The 21,698-nt window shown below is 43.5% G+C and overlaps 1 protein-coding gene and 4 non-coding genes across 5 annotated transcripts; 3 read left to right on the top strand and 2 right to left on the bottom strand.

The window, feature by feature from the left end:
- Positions 1–624: 624 nt before the first annotated feature.
- Positions 625–20,171, bottom strand: LOC134453947 (uncharacterized). The gene is made up of 5 exons (XM_063204693.1): positions 20,079–20,171; positions 3,513–3,744; positions 3,323–3,356; positions 1,025–1,241; positions 625–780 (listed from the first exon to the last, which is right to left on the bottom strand). The coding sequence occupies exons 1-5, from the start codon at positions 20,169–20,171 to the stop codon at positions 625–627; spliced, it is 732 nt and encodes a 243-aa protein (XP_063060763.1).
- trnac-gca (transfer RNA cysteine (anticodon GCA)) lies at positions 12,321–12,392 on the top strand. Its single transcript has one exon. It is a non-coding gene; the product is annotated as a tRNA-Cys (tRNA).
- trnac-gca (transfer RNA cysteine (anticodon GCA)) lies at positions 13,335–13,406 on the top strand. Its single transcript has one exon. It is a non-coding gene; the product is annotated as a tRNA-Cys (tRNA).
- Positions 14,179–14,250, top strand: trnac-gca (transfer RNA cysteine (anticodon GCA)). The gene has a single exon. It is a non-coding gene; the product is annotated as a tRNA-Cys (tRNA).
- Positions 18,836–18,907, bottom strand: trnac-gca (transfer RNA cysteine (anticodon GCA)). Its single transcript has one exon. It is a non-coding gene; the product is annotated as a tRNA-Cys (tRNA).
- Positions 20,172–21,698: the final 1,527 nt, after the last annotated feature.

The raw sequence follows: 21,698 nt of genomic DNA on the forward strand, positions 1-21,698 counted from the left end.
CTGTCTTACAACTTATCCTAAATACAATGTCATTCACAGTCATTATTACATTATTACAGTAGCGTACCCTTTTATCCAAAGCGATGTACAGTTATTTTAGTACAGGGTATTGGTTACAGTCCCTGGAGCAGTGTGGGCTAGGTGCCTTGCTCATGGACACTTCAGGCATGGAGTGAGATAGGGTGTATGTGTGTGTGTGCAACGCAGTCTCACCCCAAGTAGTCAATTTCTGACTACCTTGGACCAGACTGCAATTTTTGACTTGGGTATTCCTTCCACGTCACATTTTGACTATGTGGCCTAACCCTAAACCTATTCCTAAACCTAACCTCAATGACGTTATGCTGCCACAAGGGGGCGCCTTTGAGGACATAGTCAAAATGTGACGTGGAAGGAATACCCAAGATGTCAAAAATTGCAGTCTGGTCAAAGGTACTCAGATATTGACTACTTGGGGTGAGACTGTGTAGGTGTGTGTGTGTGCATGCGTGCGTGTGTGTGTGTGTGTGTGTGTGTGTGTGTGTGTGTGTGTGTGTGTGTGTGTGTGTGTGTGTGTGTGTGTGTGTGTGTGTGTGTGTGTGTGTGTAATGTTCTGCATTAGAATATCCTGGTATGTTGCCATGGTTATCTCACCTCGTAACCATCCATGACATGGCCTTTCAAGGCACTGATGATGTCAGCTGCCAAAACTCCGCCCTCTCCAAGCTCCACCCCCATAGTGTCGCTGAATATGAATGGCAATGCTCTATTTTGATGGTCCTCAATCATGTATGTTTTGAACTGAAAGGTAAATTTCCAGGTAAATCTTAACACTGCTTGAGATCTCCAGACTAACTGCAGGATCATTTCTTCAACCGGTCAAAAATAAATATCCAAAAGTCATGCCCACACATACACATTCACAGAAGCATGTGCACTTGCACGCATGCACTAGAGCACACACACACACAGACACACACACACACACACACACACACACACACACACACAAGCAAGTTCCTTTTACGTATGCTGTTCAACTTACACATTTGGTGTGAGTTTTATCCGAGTTTGATGCTGCTGGCACAAGGGTGATGACACGCTGCTTAAACACAGTCATGATGGAGTTGATGAGGGTGGATTTGCCGTATGATGTTATGCCATGCAGCAGGAAACGAAGCTGCCTGACCCCAGGGTTGCTGATGGGAAACTCCCTCAGCTTCTTTTTCTGCTTTTCATTTTGTTTTTCAATATTGGCTGGACTTAAACACACAAAGAGTTAATTGGTAGATGAACTTCACCTGATGTGAGGAAAAGTGGTCAAAAAGTAAATACTGGAAATGTAAAATGTTCAAATGTTGATGATATTGGAATGCAGGGGTGTGGGGTGGATCAAATCCCCTCTACGCTGTAATGCATTGGAAGGACAAGTCAAAGTGAAATAGCATAAGATAACAAGAGGTATAACGTCACAGTGAAGCACCAGCTTTAATAGCGATAAACGGTAAAACTTTACTTGACACCGGCATCATACATATGCAGTGCTTAATTTGAGGGGGAGCAAGGGGGAGCTAGCTCCGGAACCTCAGACGAGAGCTCCGGAACCTCTGATGGAACCTCAGGGAAAGACATCACAGACCCCCCCTCGGGGGGGAGCCACCCATCCTCTGCGCCCCGGGACCTCCCGCTTGACAAATTAAGCACTGTACATATGACATGACAGTGGCGAAACACAGTCATGGACATTAGGGCTGGGCAGTTTTGGAAAAAATTAGCATCACGGTTTTCTTGATGAAAATTGATATCATGGTTTTCTGCATGGTTTTTATATGCAACAATTTTCCCCCAAATCTTAATCTTTAAGAGTTCATCATTTTTCACTCTCACTAGCCTCTAGTGCGATTAAGCAGTTATTTTATTCGTTCAATCAACATCTAACATTGTGGTGACATTCCCTAGTAGAACAGCAACAACAGTGGACTTAGCAGAGTTGAAATGAAGTGTCAGAGACTTATGAATTAGAAGAATCTTTGGAAGTGTGACACGGAGTATGAAGCTCACGCACATAACATAGTAGGCTATAAACAACAACAACAAAACCGTCTCTCATCAAAAAGAGAACCTTGTGTAGTGTAAACCGAGATCACGGTTTTTTAACGGTATACCGCCCAGCTCTAATGGACATAAACATTATGTTAAAGGGTAACGTCAGCCTATTTCAACAGGCAGTTGTAATGCTCACACTACCCCGGACTTGTCAGTACCTGAGGTTATTTTTTTTTGTTCAGCTTTTTCCGAGATCCTAGTCATTGTAATGGGGGCAGCGATTTGTTTACATTAAAAATCTTGATTTATTCCCAGAAACATCCAAAAGGTTATGCAACATTAGCAGACAACTAGCAAACAGCGATACCTTTTGCGAAAATATTTGGAGTAGGCCTATAAATGTTAAGATTTTTTTGAAATCTAAACAACAGCTGACCCTATATAATATAATTGCTCATATTGCATCAAGGGCTGAGCCAAAACATGCAGCATCACCGTGTACTGCCAAGTCAAGGGTAGCTTGAGCAATACAACAGCATACTGAAATTGGCAGGAGCGCTCCTTTAATGCCATGGATATTTCATGACTGTTGCCATTAAGAGACTTTCGGTTTTGGTAAAGACTGTCGAAATGTTGAATTTTGATGACCATAAAACGTTTATAGCATTAACATAATGTTTATGGCTCATTCATGACTGTCGTGACACTGTTGTAGCCGCTGCCGTTAAGGAAAGTGTAACCCAATAGACATGAACCATGTTACCATGCAATGTCATCTACTTGGGCACAGGAGAGTAAGGACTGATCACCAGCCCCAAAAAAGGGTGTGACTTTAAGGGACACTGTGCAGGAAATGCCCAAAAAAGGTGCACCTATGCTTCTCATTGAAACCTATTGCCAAATTTGATATTTACATGAACGTTAACTCAGTAATAAACAAATGCTTTCTAGTATGGTCCAAGTACAGTCATTTTTGCAGCTAAAAATGGCTATTTTGGGAAATTCAAAATGGCGGACCATGGAGAAGATCCCCCTTTTCAAGCATGTCATAATGAATACTATAGAATTTGATGCTGGTGGTAAGTATTCATGAAAAAGGTAACATTAGTAAATGGGCAGCATGAATTATGGAAATAATAAACAACTAAAAATCTCACACAGTGTCCCTTTAAATACCCAGAGTCAAGAGGTGTGCTACTACTGAATGCCCACTAACCAACGAGCCCCTCCAAACTAGTCCACCAATAACAATTGATTTAGACTGAGCACAAGAACAGTGCAGACCATGGATACTTACTCCCAGTTCAGGTGTCTCCAGTCAGAATCATATTCTGCAACAGACACAAAGACAGACGCACGCATGCACATGCAGACTTGTAGTTTGTCAACAAAGATACTGGTAGGCCTAAATCTGTTTCAGCATTTGTGGTTCTTCAATGAAAACAGTCAGAGTAAACATGCATACATGTAAGGTATTTGAATTTTACCAAGCACTTTAACATGTGCAGAACCAGACTCTTTGCCCCAGAAATTCTCCAGCTGTAGGGTGTATTGGCCCTCGTCCTCCTCTCTGGCCCCTGTGATGGTCAGGTGGAACTCCTTGTGGTCATTGTGGCTTATGATGATCCTGCCACCGTGCTGCAGCAACGTATCCTTCTTCTTCCATGTACCAGTAACGCCACGCTTTGATGTCCAGCTCAAAATGATGTTCTCTCCTCTCTTCACACATATGTCTTGGGGGGACAGAAAAAGGATTAAGCTGCCCACAGTATTCACAATGAGTACTGTAGTTCCTATCAGTATTATATGCATTGGACACTTTTACATTATGTTTTACGTCCAAATGAATAGATCAGAATGAAGTAGTTCAGAAACCTTTGAGTTTACATCAAGCATGTTACTTTAAGGTGCACTGTGCAGGAAATGGTCAAAATATGTAGCCTACTGCAACTATGCTGCTCATTGAAACTGGGTTGCCTATTGCATGCTTTTGGAAAGCATGCAAAAAAGTTTACATTTGTGAATGGGCAGCATGAATTCGGGAAATAAACTAGGCCTACTAAATATATTACACAGTCCACCTTTAAGAAGCTGTTTACACATATGTGTGATAATATGCCTAAAAACAACAATATATTGTGGAGATGGTACTATGCACATGATGACACAACGGTCACAGCAGTGTGTGAAGGTTTACCCCTCCCACTTTTGGGTCTTTCACTGAGATATTGTCAGTAGTGTAGCAGTATGGTTTTTAACTTTTCAATGACTATGCAAGTGTTCCACAGGTGGAACAGCATGCATTTTGAGGCTACACTGCATAGGCCTGCAAGACAGAGGAATAAAATCATTTGGAATTATAAGCAGAGTCAACCACCCTCTTCATTTGGAATAAAGCTTCCAATTCCAAATCCCAGAATCATTGTCTGTCAATCAGTTGCTTTATTAGGTCCTACCTGTCAGCTGTGGCTCTGAAAAAAACAAACAAAAAAACAATTAAACAAACAAAAACAAAAACAAACAGAAAAATTAACAACAAAAAATGGTCAACAGATAAAATCTCTGTTAGACCAATAAAAATCATACTCTGTCTAGAAAAAAAAGACGTTTTAAGAGAATGTTTTACATAACACTTTCTTTAGACTTGGACAAAAGATAGGGGGACATACGTGATGGTCTTGCACCCATTGTATCTACAAAAATAGAGACATATAATTATCACTCAAACAGAGACTGGTTAAATGAAATAAACATTTGGATGTTCTTCCTATGTTTATTAATTATGAATACAATATGTCATTGAAGTTATCAAATGACTATATTTTTCAAAGATACATTCAACAACCTCAAACAACAACTCAAACAACGATAAGGTCAACAGAGCTACATTACATAAAAACTCCCAAAAGCACACCGACAGATACTATAAAATTATGTGAAAAACAGATATGAAAATGGAAACCATGAACATTTTTGGGTTCCAAATCTATGTATAAGAACCACTCAATAAATATCTTGTTTTCAGAACTGAATCTGCATTTGTAACACAGTGAGTTTAATGCTGATCTGATGAATGTAAGAAAGTTAAACAAAAGCCTACCTTGCCTAGTTCGCTGTGCTGACAAAAAAAATGACTGTGGGTTTTGATTTACTTTCGATTTATTCTCCTTTTCACCACTCCCTGTTGTCAAGGACACTGAAATGAATACAGTCCTAATGATTTGAGGATGTGGGTGGAATGCATGTTTCTTCTTCTTTTGTCAATGTGTTTGTGAATGGTGAGCCTAAAGTTGTAAAACTGCTGTCAACATTGTATAGAACTGGGTGAGCGAGCTGGGAATGAGACCTGTGAGTGTGTGTGTGTGTGTGTGTGCTTCTGCGTGTATGTGTGTGTGTGTGTGTGTGTGTGTGTGTACATGTTGATTGTGTGTGGGTAGATGTTGATTGTTGTCGATTATCGTTGTTGTGTTTGAAACACAGTTTGGCTCCATACCTAGCCTAAAAGAGAAGCAGCACACCGATTAATCAATAACCAGAGTTCCTAATGACCAGCCTATACAGTTTTACTGCAAGCTCTCCGCATGAACCTGACCATTGTCCTTTTGTTAATCTTCATCAAAGAAGGGCAAACCTGAATGGTTGGTTCAAGAGAGTTTGTGCCTATACACAAGACACTACAACATTTTCTCATATCACATGCTTCTCCTTTACCCCACACTTACAGCAAACTAGATGTGGTTTGGCCCAAGAAAAGAGGAATGAAGACAGTGAAACTGAGACCTCTCTAACCCCTGTTCAGGTCGCCTTGGTGATGCATGTCACGTATGCCTCTGGTATGAACCAATAGCTTACTTCCTCAAAATATTTTTGTTTTGGTTTCAATCGTGGTGCCGCGGAAACGTGTCTGATAAAGCAAATTATGTGATATCATACATATTTGTCTAAATTGATAAGTTAATGCTAGTCAGTGGAATCTTTCATCTGCCATTTACGCACTCTAAAGTAAATATAGGTTGCCCCAGTCAGCTGCAACTTCAAAAGTAGGTCCTGTGACGTTTCCAAATGTGTTGCTTTTCTAAGCTTGTGTGGTATCGAATGCGATGCCATGTTACGGCTTGTTGGTTTGGGGTGCCTTGAAATTTTTCATGAATTGAAAGGGTGCCTTGCCTTAAAAAAGGTTGAGAAACACTGGGCAAGCCAACATCTTTCAGGGTTAGAGGAGCACATTCTTCCTGTGTGTGGAAAAAGTCATTCTTAGGGTTCATTGAAACTGTTAGACCGTGGAAAGGCGGAAGTAAATGCACTGCAAACGTGGACAGGAATACCTAACATGACCTACAAAGAGTAGAAAATGCTGCTCCTTGCTTGAAGCAACCAGTAAACTGCTCTGCAACATATTGACTGCACACACGCAGTTCAGAGATAGGTGGATTACATGGCGTATTCGGTAAGATCATGAGCCGTGGAGCTGAAGCACTGCCACGGCTGAGAAATGTCTATGCAGTCCTACGCAGTCCTTTGCCTAAATATCAGCTAAACATACACACGTAGCCTACCCAAACTACTACACCGAATTTTGCTCTCAACAACATCCAGCTAGCCCTAAGAGTTCACCTCGAGACGAAGCCCCCAATTATTACGTCTCAACGTGTTATCTCCCTATCTGCATAACCAGGCCTTAGACTACATGTAATGCAAATAATGTGTTAGTGCCAGTGTATGACTTTAATGCTGACTGCGTGAAGTGTAGAACCCGGAGAGATGGAGAGCAGTGTTAGCTTACCCGAGCTGAACGGCTAGCTCCTGACCCCAAAAACCCCCTCCGTTCCCCTAGCCTGATTATCATCGACTTTCAAATCTCTTCGAGACTTGGTCTGACCAAGTGCATAACAATTAACATTTCCCAAACGGCATTTCCCAAATGGCCTTCCTTGGTTTGCTAATGCAAAGGGCGTGCAGTTGGCTACCGTGCTTAATATTTAAGAAGACAAGTAGGCCTAAATTGGAATGCGCATTTGGGGAGCGGCGCGCAAAGTACCGTGCACTCAAGGCTTTAACTGTGAGGAACATTTTGAACGGCAGTCTGCTGTTATTAAAACAAAAAATCTTCACGAATCCCCATCGCTGCCTTTTTAATGTCATAGTTTACCCTTAGCCTACAACTATCGTGTCTTTTCTGCGTCGCCTTCCCTTTCTTAGGGTACTTGAAAATGAAAGAGGGCGCAACGACTCGCTGACCGTTTTTCTTTTTTTTTAATGTTTCGGTAGTGACCTTCCGACATCACCACTCTTGTCTCTGGTCGCCGAAGCCCCCTATTTATTTTGCGTGTGGATGCCTTGTTCTTGTTCACGAAGCACCCACACAAATTATGATTGATCACAGTTTAATAATGCCCTGATTTATCAAACACAGCTTTTGCTTTTACAACATTGCTTTTATTTTATACACTTACACAATTAATGTTACCTTATTACTTTCGTTACAGTGTCAACTGTGGTGCCATGATATTTACACTCCCGTCTTAAAACATCAACTTAAGCGCAAGTTTCCTCTGTTCCTGTGGGTGTCTTCACTGTGCCATGCCACTCGCGTCTTAAAACAGCAATCTTATGCGCAAGTTTCTTATTTTCCCTTCATATCCTGTGGGTGTCTCCACTGTGCCATGCCGTTACGATCAATCTTAGCGCGTTAAGACTACTCCAGATCACTCGTGGATTTCTCTTAGAGTTACGTGTCAACCTGCGATGGTTCTTTGCTAAGTTGGCTTTGGGAAACGCTCCGTGAGCTCTACGATGGTGTTACGTGTGAACTTAAGTAGCACGTAGCGTTAAGTAGTACTTAAAGGGCCGTACACACACGTCGCTGCTAGTTACTCGCTCAGCGGATGAAGTCAATAGAATGTCTACGTGTTCCAGCGAGTCTCGCTGGCGAGTAGGCGAGGAGAGTACAAGCGATGCGATGTGGGCGGGTTCCGAGATAAACTTATTTTATCTTCGAGCGACGCGAGTTAAGCGAGTAACCAATTGGAATGCAGGATACAGATTATTGACAGGTGACGTTGCCCCTGTGGTGTTCTGACCACCCAACTTCTGCACGCCATCACACTTTGAAGTGTTGAGGAAAATACATCCAATACAGTGTACACCATCAAAGGCTCATATGCATGGTTGTGCACAGCACACGATCAACGTTAAACAGCGTATGCCTACATTTTGTTTCGTACGGACGTTATTGGCGCGGACAGCGGGAACCATGACAACCAGTAAACAAAATCACCCAGAGCGAGTGGCAAGTAGGCGAGTGAGCAAGTAGCGAGTAAATAGCAGCGACGTGTGTGTACGGCCCTTTAAGGCCCTTTCGGAAACGAGGCCCTGACTGGTAGCAACGCTGAAGCTGTTGCGTCACTAGGAGGGCACGGCCTGGCTACCATTACCCGGGATGGAAATGTACTGTCTCTCTCTAGTGCACTGACCTTTCCCTGACCTCTTGTATCGTAGCATGTGTCACAATGACAAAGGGAGTTGGGCTCTCACGACTCACTTAAAAACCGGGACAATCAGGGGAGAACAGGGACAGGCGGTCACACTATTTATAGCGATAGTGCTGACATGGTACTTGACATTGGCCCAAGGATGATGTGAGCAGAGTTAAAACCATGGAGGTAGTATAAGACCTGGACAGAGTGAATAAGTCTGGCCCTCAGTCATTTCAATGGGGAATGCTTGGCTGGTGAATTCAGCCAAAATTAAGCACATTTTTTCAGCTTCCAACATGGAGTTTTATGGAGCTCATTTCCGGCTCATTTTATTCAGCCAATTACATGCCACGTTACTGACTGAAGTAAGGTTGACCAGAAAGCTATTAATATGGAAGATGGGTATTGGATGCATGTAGGTATTATAAGGTGCCCAACCCATAGAGGTAGAAAATAACACTAGAGGTGACCCCGCCCCCCTTCTGACGGCAATCTGTGGCGGCCATTATCTGTAGGTAGGTCTGATAAATGGAAATGAATGGACAAGGAGGCTCACCTCTGTCAAAAAATGGCTTAATAATGTGAAAATGTCCATCAACACACTCTACAAGGACAATAGTTTTGCAGAATTAATATAATTCGATTTTTAGATGTATTTTCTCATATGATTTAAGTAGATATTTATCCTGACATTTCAAATCTGGTCATTGATTAATGGGTTACTTCATATTCACAGTTTTAGTCCATTTTTTAACAGGTGGGCGTGTTCTCTGACTTGAATTGACTGAAGGTGCCTACACTACCTACAGACAATGGGAGGCGCCATGTGCCACTTCCCAGTGCTGTCGTGAATTGCCATGTCCACTCTAGTGTTATTTTCTACCTCTATGGCCCAACCACAGGCCTACATAGGTCTGTGTGCCCAAGACTAAACTCGCGCACCCACCAATCATCATGAGCAGTCATGAGCGAAGTAGGGTCGGAAATGAGCGAATTTGTGAAAATGGTGACGAGGAAATGCCTTGCTAATCGACGAAGCTAACCGAATCCTGACCCCCTGGATAAAACAGGATTATTGCACACCACCCCATATAAAGGGCCTCAAAAGCACAACTGTTGCACTAGTGAAAATGATTCAGGAGAGGAAGTGAAATAATTCAAGAATCTTGCAAACATGTCACAGCCTAGGAGGGATTAATTCCACAGTATAATTCTTTATTTTAAGACAAAGATAAAGACTTGATGAACTTCGTTGATTTTCAAGTCATTTGGCTTGTCTGATGTTATGCTTGTCAGCAGGCAGAAATGAAATCTTTTAAACATGCCACCAGATGGCAGTGTTGGCCTTCTATGAATCTTACAGAATGACAAACTTCCAGTGTTGGAGTGTTGGAACATTTCATGAAATGAAAAGATTTTAGAATTTGATGTCACTCACACACAAACACACGCACGCACGCACACACAAACACACACACACACACACACACACACACACACACACACACACACACACACACACACACACACACACACACACACACACACACACACACACACACACACACCCATTCACACTTCTGTCAGATGGTTATCTCAACATGACATGAGTGGAAAGATACACACACACACACACACACACACGCACGCACGCACGCACGCACGCACGCACGCATGCACGCACGCACACACGTACGCACACACGCACGCACTTCATTTCACAACCTCAGTCATTTCTGTACTTTGGTAATACGGTGTGCATCTGTACAATGACCCCTCTTACAATTGATCTGTTTATTACAATACAGGACGTATTTAATTCTAATACGATAACTTCACGATAACTTCGGAGACTGAAATTCAATGGGCAGGGTTGGATTGGGAATCTGTCATTTTCTCGATGGGCCGAGTCATCAAAGGGGCTGATGTTTTTGCTTGTTTGTTTGTTTGTTTGTTTGTTTGTTTCAAATTTCCCCTTAGAGACCGACCCACAATTTAGATGTGGCAGCCATTGGTGCATCCTCAATATACAGTGGACTGATGCCATTGGTGCGTCCTCAATATACAGTGGACTGATGCCATTGGTGCGTCCTCAATATACAGTGGACTGATCCCATTGGTGCATCCTCAATAAATACAGTGGACTGATGCCATTGGTGCATCCTCAATGTACAGTGGACTGATCCCATTGGTGCATCCTCAATATACAGTGGACTGATGCCATTGGTGCATCCTCAATATACAGTGGACTGATGCCATTGGTGCATCCTCAATATACAGTGGACTGATGCCATTGGTGCGTCCTCAATATACAGTGGACTGATGTCATTGGTGCATCCTCAATATACAGTGGACTGATGCCATTGGTGCGTCCTCAATATACAGTGGACTGATCATAATTGTAGTATGGGGTGAGGGGCTGGCCTATGTCAACAATGTCCTGGCCGGTTTTGTTGTCTCAGCCCAACCCTGCTAATGAGAATAAGCTGCTCTTTTCATTAAGTCTACTATATGAGGCAGTGGTTCCCAACATATGGGCCGGGGCCCACTGGTGGGCCCTGAAGGCATTCCAAGTGGGCCTTGAAATAATTTTCCAAAAATAATAATCATATTTTGGTGTGTGTTGCTGTTGATTTATTTGAGTTTTATTCTTAATTGGGTCAGAGGTGGGCCCCGAACATTTTTGACAATTTCAAGTGGGCCCCAAGTTGGAAAAGGTTGGGAACCCCTGATATGAGGGATGCCAGAAGAGTGTGTTGTCAGCAGGCAGAGGTGAAATGTTGTACACTTGCCAGCAGATGGCAGTGTTGCCATTCCATTCATCTCACATAATGTCAACCTTCCAGTGTTGGAACCATAGAGGTAGAAAATAACACTAGAGAGGACCCCGCCCCCCTTTTTACGGCAATCTGTAGCGGCCATTATCTGTAGGTAGATCAGAGAAATGGAAATTAACGGAGAACGAGGCTCACCTCTGTCAAAAATGGCTTAATCTTGTGAAAATGTCCATCAACACACTATACAAGGACAATAGTTGAAGTGTGTTGCTAACTATGTTCATAAAATATATTATTTGATTTTTAAATGTATTTTATCGACTCATATTATTTAAGTAGATATTTAGCCTGACATTTCAAATCTGGTCTTTGATTAAAGTGTTACTTCATATTTACACAGTTTTAGTTAATTTCTTGACAGGGTCGGGCGTGTTCTCCATTGACTTGCATTGCCTGAAAGTGCCAGGAAGTTGGGAAGCTCCAGTTGCCATTTCCCAGTGCTGTCGCAAATTGCTGTGTCCTCTCTAGTGTTATTTTCTACCTCTATGGCTGGAGCGTTGGAACATGTTACTGTAGAAAGAGAATCCAGTCTGTTTTCCAGCTATGCCATCATACTCTCTCTCTCTCTCACTCCTTCTCCCCATCTTACATCACATACTCCCTCCATTCCTCTCTTTCTCCCTCTCTACACCCATCCCCACACAATCCCCTCCTCTTTTGTAAACATATTGTACATGTACATTTCTCACAAATCTACCACTCCCCCATCCATCCATCCATCCACCCCCCAATCTCTCTCTCTCTCTCTCTCTCTCTCTCTCTCTCTCTCTCTCTCTCTCCCTCTCTCTCTCTCTCTCTCTCTCTCTCTCTCTCTCTCTCTCTCTCTCTCTCTCTCTCTCTCTCTCTCTCTCTCTCTCTCTCTCTCTTTCTGTTTAACCTCTGCCCTGTTGCTGCTGCTATTGTTGTGTATATGGGAGGAGCCCATGTGACAAAAGGTATTTATTCAGGCTAGATTGTACAGGGTTTTTTTTACTCTACAGCAGGGGGTATAGCTCAGTGGTAGAGCATTTGACTGCAGATCAAGAGGTCCCCAGTTCAAATCTGGGTGCCCCCTGACCTTTTCATACAAGCACCGTTAGATACATCGTCTGTGGGACTGCATATGGCATGGTAGAGGAGAGGAGGGGATTGGATGGGGTATAGGAGGTAAGAGAAGAGGAGAGGATCCAGAATACATACTGTAGGACAGTGTTTCTCAAAGTGGGACGTAAGCCCCCCTGGGGGTGCGCGGAGGCATCTCAAGGGGGGCGTGTGACATCTGATTTTGGGCTTTTTCCCCAGAAGGAAATGATTTCCTATCTCGCCAATAAGTCAATACGTTTAAAGCCCTCACCAACATTATATTATTAATTGTCATGAATATGAATAACCTAGCAAACACACATATGCATTTGACTGCAGTCCCTCTTTGTTTAATCTCCACCAGTCACCTTTCCTTTGATTATGCGCAGCGATCGCAAAATCAGTTTGCACGAGTAGGCCTACTGCTGTTGCTTGGGGGGGGCTCGGAAGCATACAGACCCTCTGAAGGGGGGAATGATGGAAAAAGTTTGTGAACCACTGCTGTAGGAGAAGAGAGCAGAGGAGAATATCAGCGGAAGGTATGGATGAGGAGCTGAGAGGAGAACAGGGAGGGACATATGAAGGCTTTATTTGCAAAACGGTGTAACTCCATTTTGTAGAATGTTGGGAAATTGACCTTTTGTATTGGGCATTCCATTGAATTGCATTGCAAAATGCATTTTATATAGGTTAAAAAAGTATGTTCTCAAAATATTTGAATGGTAAGAATTCACACATAGGTGATAGGCCCTATGAAAAGTCATTTTCAATAATAAAATGCAAAAGTAAAAAAATGGAGATACACCGTTTTGCAAATAAACCCTTCATATAATAGGTGTTGTATAGAGGCATAGAAGCGTTTGGATGGATTCCATGCTGCTGCTATCGTTGGCTTTGGAACGACAGGATCTGACAAAAAGAGCTGGTAGCAGAAGGGGGTATAGCTCAGTGGTAGAGCATTTGACTGCAGATCAAGAGGTCCCTAGTTCAAATCTGGGTGCCCCCTGACCTTTTAATACAAACAGCATTATAGGATAGATTGTCTATAGAAGTGCATGTTGGATGGTAGAGGAGAGGAGAGTAGAGGGTATGGGAGAGGAGAGCAGCGCAGCGGGTATGGATGAGAGGCGGAGCGGATTGGACAGGGTATAGGAGAGGAGGGCAGTGGAGCAAAGCGAGTGTGGCTGAAGATAGATGCGGAGAGGGTATTGATGAGAAGAGGAGTTGGTATGGATGAGGAGAGGAGAATGGAGGGGGACATAGGTTTTGGGACCCCCTCGAAAACGAGATGTTTCATCTGAAGGGGTCTTCCCTTACTAAAGAAATTGAATTGAATTGTATAGTTGAGGCATAGTATCATGTGTAGGCTTGAATGTGCCTCTCTCTCTTTCTCTTTAACCCCATTACATACCATTTCTCTCTTTCTCTCTCTCTCTCTCTGTGTCTCTCTCTCTTTCTCTCTGTCTCTCTCTCTTTCTCTCTCTCTCTCGTTCTCTCTCTCTCTCTCTCTCTTTCTTCTCTCTCCTCCCCCTCCTCTCTCTCCTCCCTCTCTCTCTCTCTTTCTCCTCCCCTCTCCTCTCTCTCTCTCTCTCTCTCTCTCTCTCTCCTCTTCCTCTCTTTCTCCTCCTCTCTCACTCTCTCTCTCTCTCTGTGTCTCTCTCTCTTTCTCTCTGTCTCTCTCTCTTTCTCTCTCTCTCTTTGTTTAACCCCTGTCCTGTTGCTGCTGCTATCGTTGGCCTTGGGACAAGACCACATAACAAAATGAGCTGATAGCAGAAGGGGGTATAGCTCAGTGGTAGAGCATTTGACTGCAGATCAAGAGGTCCCCAGTTCAAATCTGGGTGCCCCCTGCCCTTTTCATATAAGCACCGTTAGATACATCGCCTGTAGGGGTGCATGTTCCGAAAAAAAAATCCTCCTACATCAAATACCACCAGCAAGTTGTAGTTAGGGTCAAATGGAGCAAACATCCACTCACATCCAAGTGGAGAAATTAAAGCGAACGTTGAACACAGCAAGCAAATAGAGTTGAAGCCGATAATAGTCTGCAATTTATGTAATTAATTATTTCAGCAACAGTTTTGGTGTGGAAGATGGTGGAAGATACTTTATTATTTCTGAAATAATGTTTTTCTCTGCCCAAGCCAAGGCGGTAATGACCATTCAGTCACGGTCTTCCTCAAGCGTGTAAACAAAGACAACATTGTGATTATGTACACTATTCTGTCTACAGCAGAAAAAACACATCATAAGCTCTGCGGAGTGGAAATGATAAGGAGTATAAATAAATAAGTATATCCGGATCAAACACCCGTGACCACCCACAGTCCATTTAAAAAGAGACTTGCAAGCGAGCACACGCGAGTCCAGGATTTCTAAAAAGGCCTGTTGGGGGGTAAACAGCTTCTTAATTTGGAGCTCAGTGAGAGTTGATGGTGTTGTGGAGCTCAGCGAGAGTTGATGGTGTTGTGGAGCCGCACTTTAGCAGCGGGCCCTGGTCTTCAGGGAGGGCTTAAGGCAGGGGTGGGGAAGCAAGGCAATTATTTTGGCCCAAGGGCCGCATTGGGTTTAGAAAGTTGACCAAAGGGCCGAATGTCGTAGGCAACTTACCCTTGCCAATAATAAGAAATGGTTTACGGCAACATAATTACACCATTTTCAGTTTTGCCATTCCTACTAATTGTATCTAGATGTAGACTTTAGTAATCTTAGGTTTCCAAGACCCTTGTTTTGGGTAGCCAATTTAAGAATGAGTGACCATATGAATCTGTATTTTATTTCTTGGAAAGGCTCTGAGGGCCGCATGAAATGGCTGAGCGGGCCGCATGTGGCCCCCGGGCCTGAGTTTGCCCACGTCTGACTTAAGGTCATTAGCCAACATCTGGGTAGCGCAGACCATGCTGAGCAAAGTTGTTATCTGCTCTGACAGAGAACGCAAGCAAGGGCAGGGTGGGAAGGACGAGAGAGAGAGAGAGAGAGAGAGAGAGAGAGAGATGGTGGAAGGAGAGAGAAAGAAAGTTGGTGCAAAGCTAATACAGTAGACTCAAAACACAATTTGATACTGAATCTATGGTCCACCAGGCTATTGTGTACAGCAGGGGTTCCCAACCTTTTCCAACTTGGGGGCCCACTTGAAATTGTTACAAATGTTCGGGGCCCACCTCTGACCCAATGAACAATACAACTCAAATGAATCAACAAAGCACACAAACATTATTTTGATTTTTAGAAAATGATTTCAAGGCCCACTTGGAAAACCTGGCAGCACAGTTTGAGAATCACTGGTGTACAGTGTACTTCAGTCCTCCGGCTGAATCCAGTTATTATCTCTTGAGAGAGGGGAGCAAGGCCAGTCAAGGAAAGAATATAACAGACAGGAAAGACAGAAACACAGGCAGACCTACAGACAGAACAAAACAGATACAGTAGATTCTAGACCAGGGGTCCGTTTCTCGATTCTTGTTGTTGCTAACCATCGTAAGACCGTCTTACCATTCCCTTGGATTTAGTGGTGAGCGTCGCTGTCGAGTGAGACTTGAATCGCTCTTACGAAGGACGTTGCTACCATCATTAGCAAAGACACTTTCGAGAAACGGACCCCAGTGCTTATACTTATACTGTGTGACTATACACTGCAGCATTAGCCTCGCGCGCCATCCTACGTACCTCCGCCAAGACATTTGGCTCCGCACTACGTCTGGTACCTGTCTTCTGTGGAGCGATGTTGACCGGTAGGATTTTCGCCGGTGTTCTGACAAATGGTCCTACATTGTAATTTTATCCTACGGTAGGATGTTCTGTCAGACATGTCTGTTAAACGGTCCTACATCGCCATAGATAGACGTCAGACATGTTTGTTCAACAACTTACAAGTGAAATCCTGATTTTTCCGAAAATGTCCTTCCTGCTTCCTGCAATCGCGTCAGATCAAAAAAAGTCCAGACCATGAATACGAAATGGAAATGGTAGTATTATGGGATGGTCAGGACCAGGCTACTGCAGCATACCCAAGTGATACAATCTCACAATGGCATGCGATGCTGCAATAATGTAGCAATGGTGTTAGGCTTTAGATAAACTTAATTTAGAATACATTATTGCATCATGGCTGAGATATCTATAGTATTTTCATTCTCTTTTTGTTTTGTTTTTCCATTTTCCATTTCCTTCCATGATTGTTTCACCAAATTCAGTTTGATGTGGGATATCTTTCTACTCATATTATGTTGAAATAACCATCTGACAGAAGTGTGAATGGGTGTGTGTGTGTGTGTGTGTGTGTGTGTGTGTGTGTGTGTGTGTGTGTGTGTGTGTGTGTGTGTGCGTGCGCGTGTGTGTGCGTGCGTGTGTGTGTGTGTGTGTGTGTGTGTGTGTGTGTGTGTTGCTGTGGTGTGTGTGTGTGTGTGTGTGTGTGTGTGTGTGTGTGTGTGGGTGTGTGTGTGTGTGTGTGTGTGTGTGAGTGTGTGTGTGTGTGTGTGTGGGGGGGGGGGTAGTTACGGCAAGTCTTTGTCTTTATTGTGACTGCAAATCCAACATTTCATCATCTCGCTTTGATCCAAAAAAAAAAATCTTTAACTGACTGTCTCCATAGCGATAGCTTATCTGTAAGATGTTGCTACGTGCAAAGTGAGCAAATCAAACTTCAAAAAAATTGTGAGCTTTTGGACATTTTTTTAATGGAATGCTATAGTGCATGTCTTACAGACAGGTGCATATTCCGTCTACAAAAGTACTATTTTCAGGTGCCTCTTGTTGCAATGTGCAGTCAACTAGGTTGGAAAGCTTTTGCTAGGCTTTCCTTGTGTATGGCATAATGCCATTTTAGAGTGGTCCGCTGTTTTTACATTCCAATCATGCAAGACAGGAAGCAATACATTAGAAATGAGAACATATTTAGAAATATAGAAATATTTATTGATGCTGGAAGAACATTAAGGTGTCTAGCAGCAGAAAGTTCAACATTACTGAACAACGTATGCACATTGCCCAAATTGCATCATGTGCATAAATCCATTAAGTCAAATGTACCCGTATGCCATGTGGTCAATGGCCGCATGTAGTTATCGGTCAAGGCTGCCACAGCTGCAGTTGGCCGTTGTTTTGAAACAACACAAGCTGTACTATGTGCCACGACACAGATATGAATATCAGACACAAATAAATAACTTTGAATTATTCATTAATCACGTCTGGAGTTTAGCATACATTTATTTCTTATTATGGAGTCCTCCAGTCTAGCAGTCTGTGCATTCTGAATGCAAATGTGGGCATTTGTTACAGACTGTGGGCTAAGTGGATGTGACCAGTAGAGATTCTAGAACTGTTGACATGATGTGTATGTGTGTACAAACTGTATGTGTGTATGTGTGTGTACTCTACTTAACATAAAAAAATCCTTTTTTTGCATTTGTACGTGTTGATCTGTATATTTCCTGTGCACTTCGTATCTGCTGGTCATGTTGGTTATAATTATGTCCTCGATTGTAAATAGCTTTGATTAAAAAGTGTCTGCCAAATGCTGTGTATTACAGTTCATATATTTAACATATATTTATTTGTTTAGTCTGGAGTTTAGCAGTCTGTGGTGCAAATGTGGGCCATTGTCACAGACGGTGGGTTAGGGACGATGCTGTTTCCATTGTTCATTCTGTCATTGGAAACTGGATTAAACTTTAGTAGAGGACTTGATATAAAAGACAGTTGCCTACTCACGACTTGCCATTTTGTAACCAGGCACGTTGTGCAAAGCGCTTGAACTGCTGCACTTCAATATTGTATTATCTGTTGTATACAGCAGTTCTGGGTTTGCTGGCATATCCTTGAAAACCTTTCTTCGGGTTTCAGTAAACGCACACCGTGTGAGGTGTGTACGGCGGACAATTAGACTCAACTTGAGTGTGCGACGACCATTCTTTTCAAGTTATATCCTGCAAAACCACAATGAATTTGGAGAGTTTTTGGTGTGTGATTTGTTCTGCCCTGCACTGTACTTCAGATAAAGACAGCTTGTCAAGAAGAGGGGAAGGGATGTCAGCCGATGCTTTTGTTGGAAGAATCCAATTTTGCTTTCACTCAAATAGAAATAGTTCCTAAGATACAGAGGGCTCTTTACTTGATCTTGAATTTGGAAAACACTGACACGCACGCACGCACGCACGCACATACACACACAAATTGAGCTTTTTTCTCCATGTTCACCCATTCTTTTCTAATAGCAAAGCAATTGTGTTGCTGCCATGGCAGCCTGTTGATAATGGAGAGGCAACCAACCCTCCACTACTTGATCTTGAACTTGAACTCTCTCTCACACGCACCTGATAATGGATAGGAAACCAATGCTCCACTACTCCCCCTGGTGTCTGGGGCATGTAATAACACTTCTTTACATTCACGCTGTGTAGGATGTTCACCCTTTGACCTGCATTTGAAAAGGCCAGGGGGCACCCGGATTTGAACCGGGGACCTCTTGATCTGCAGTCAAATGCTCTACCACTGAGCTATACCCCCTCCTCTGCTGCTATGTGTTATCAACGCCTCTTATTGTATAAACAAACATGGTATTATTTGTTTTACAAAGCAGAAGAAGTGAGGGTGTGCCTCATGGTCTGTTCACATGCAATATCAGCAGCAGGAGAAGGGCAGCATGAAAACAAACAGAGAGAGAAAGAGAATAAGGGAAAGAGATGTGTGAAATGTACAGTAGGCCTATACACGTTTCCAGATATAGTATACTGTATGTATACTGAATAGCCCAGGGGTTCCCAACCTTTTTCAACTTGGGGCCCACTCGAAATGGTCAAAAATGTTCGGGGCTCACCTCTGACCCAATTAAGAATAGAACTCAAATAAATCAACAGCAACACACACCAAAATATGATTATTATTTTTGGAAAATTATTTCAAGGCCCACTTGGAATACTTTCACCAAGAGCATATCAGTTGACATTTCCCAAACGGCAAGGTTGACCGTCCTCCCTTTGTTTGCTTGTGTTTTTTTGCTTCACAACAAAGTGAAAGGAGGTCCCGTATTTTCGGGAACTCAGAGAGTACTTGCATTGCTCTTGACCTGACTAGTTGCAATGCTGAAGGTGTTGCGTCACTAGGAGGGCGCGGCTTGGAAACTGTGAGTGCGTTACAATATGCGACTGAGTTGTTGTGGCTAGGCTGACAGCTGGGAAACTTTATTCTTTTCTCCATGGAGGAGGGGCCAGGAGGCGGGGCGAGGCCACAAACACAAGTGGAGGGAGCAAGGTCGCATATTGTAACGCAGTCAGGATCCACACAACACTGTTTATGGGACGGGCTTCTGCTCTGCATTCATGTCACACACACACACTCTATATTAGTGTTTCGGGGCGATGGGGAGCTCTAGGGGGGGGGCGTTGAGAAGGATACAGCTGAGAGGGGGCAGTGCTTAGTTGCCATTGCGGGCTATTAGTCCATTTATTTTTTTGATACTAAGAGGGGGCGTTGTCAGGCCTCTGATGAGTTGAAGGGGGCTTGGGGAGGCTCGTGATGTAACCAAGGGGGCGTTTGTTCAAAAAAGGTTGAGAACCACTGCTCTATATTCTCAACCACAGCTGCAATCCTAAAGGGTGTTCACCTGACAGTGCATCAGTCTCACATGGGCAGTCATGGTTAAGCGGTTAGGGCGTCAGACTTGTATCCTACAGGTTACTGGTACTACTCCCGCCCCGCCAGGTTGGTTGGAAGACTCAGCGTAAGTATCCATGCTCTCCTCCATGACTGAGGTACCCTGGTCCCTGGGCATGGTGCCGTCCTGCCACACTCTTCCCTTGGCGCCACATTGGGGGCTGCCCCCTTGCACCGGTGAGGCATAATAAGGGCCAAAACATACCAAGGCAGAACAGAACGGTTGCTGGACGAACGCGGTCTTTCTGCTTAGTTTCGGCCGGCGTGTTTTTCTCTGCCTTTCACACTGACAGCGTCGGCGTGCGCGGCCAGTCCTGTTCAAAACCCTCCCCACAGCCAAAGCTAGCATGCTACTTTGCCATTCATTTGAATGGGACACCGCCGGTCGCCGGCGTGAAAAATACGCTTGAGTTCTATTTTCCAAATGCAGCGCGGCGCGGAGCCGGCTCCGGCTCCCGCGCCGCTGACGCTCGAGGGTTGCACACTGAGGAAGGCACACGCCGAAACGCGTCTGTGCACAGAAAAATAAAGAAAAAAATTGATGCAAGGTGCGCCCCCCTTTTCTTTGATTCTAAGTCATTTGGGACAGCACCCTTAAAAGTTATCAAGAAACCTGAGTGAAGCCTGCTACCTACTTGATTTCAATGTATTTTCACCAACGCCGGTAAAAAACGCGCCCGCTCCGCGACGCTTTACCGCCCTGGTGTGTAAGACCCCTAACAGTATCATTGTATGCAGTGCATACCTGTGTGCTGTGTCACAATGGGAGTTGGGGGCTTTCATATCAGAAAAGTATGGACTTGAATCATCTCATATCCATTGTCTCTGTCCAGTATATACAGGCACTGACAGTGCTCTGTGATCCTTTTCTCCTTTACGCACAGAGACATACATGATCACACAAGGTCATTGTATGCATAATCATACATGTTGAATTATATTTAAATATGCTGCTTCGGATGGTAGGAGAGCCAGAGAGAGAGAGAGAGAGAGAGAGAGAGAGAGAGAGAGAGAGAGAGAGAGAGAGAGAGAGAGAAGTGAAAGGACAAAGATACAGATAGAAAGAGAGTGGAAGACAGAAGTAGAGAAGTAGACAAGGGTGATGTTCAGTAAAGTTCACATCGGGTAAAAATAAATAGAAAATATGATGAAAAGAACTATTACAGAACAAAGAGAGTCTTCGTTTAGTGAAGGCAGTTCATACTTTTGGTAACATAGTGTAGATTAGATTAGATTAGATTAGATTGCCTTTATTGTCCCAGAGGGAAATTTGTTTTCACCACCGTCAAAGACATGTTACAAGCCAACATTAAGACATGAAACAGATAGCAGTACACTATTGAAATACACAGGGACAAGCATAAGGACATCACATGCAATATACTGTGCATTCATACTGTACACATAGACATACTCACACCTTCATACACACATTCACCTGTACATGCACACCCCAACACATATACTCATACAACATACTATATACATGAAATGCACAACCAGGGGGGGGGACCATACAGGGTTATTGCGGTAGGTTGTTCAGTGCTGTGATGGCAGATGGGATAAAGCTTTTGCTAAAACGTGCTCGTCGCCATCTGAGTGACCTATACCTCCGTCCTGATGGGAGCAGTGTGAAATGATGATG

The sequence above is a fragment of the Engraulis encrasicolus genome, chromosome 8 (genome assembly GCF_034702125.1).
Source record: "Engraulis encrasicolus isolate BLACKSEA-1 chromosome 8, IST_EnEncr_1.0, whole genome shotgun sequence".
Lineage (NCBI taxonomy): Eukaryota > Metazoa > Chordata > Actinopteri > Clupeiformes > Engraulidae > Engraulis > Engraulis encrasicolus.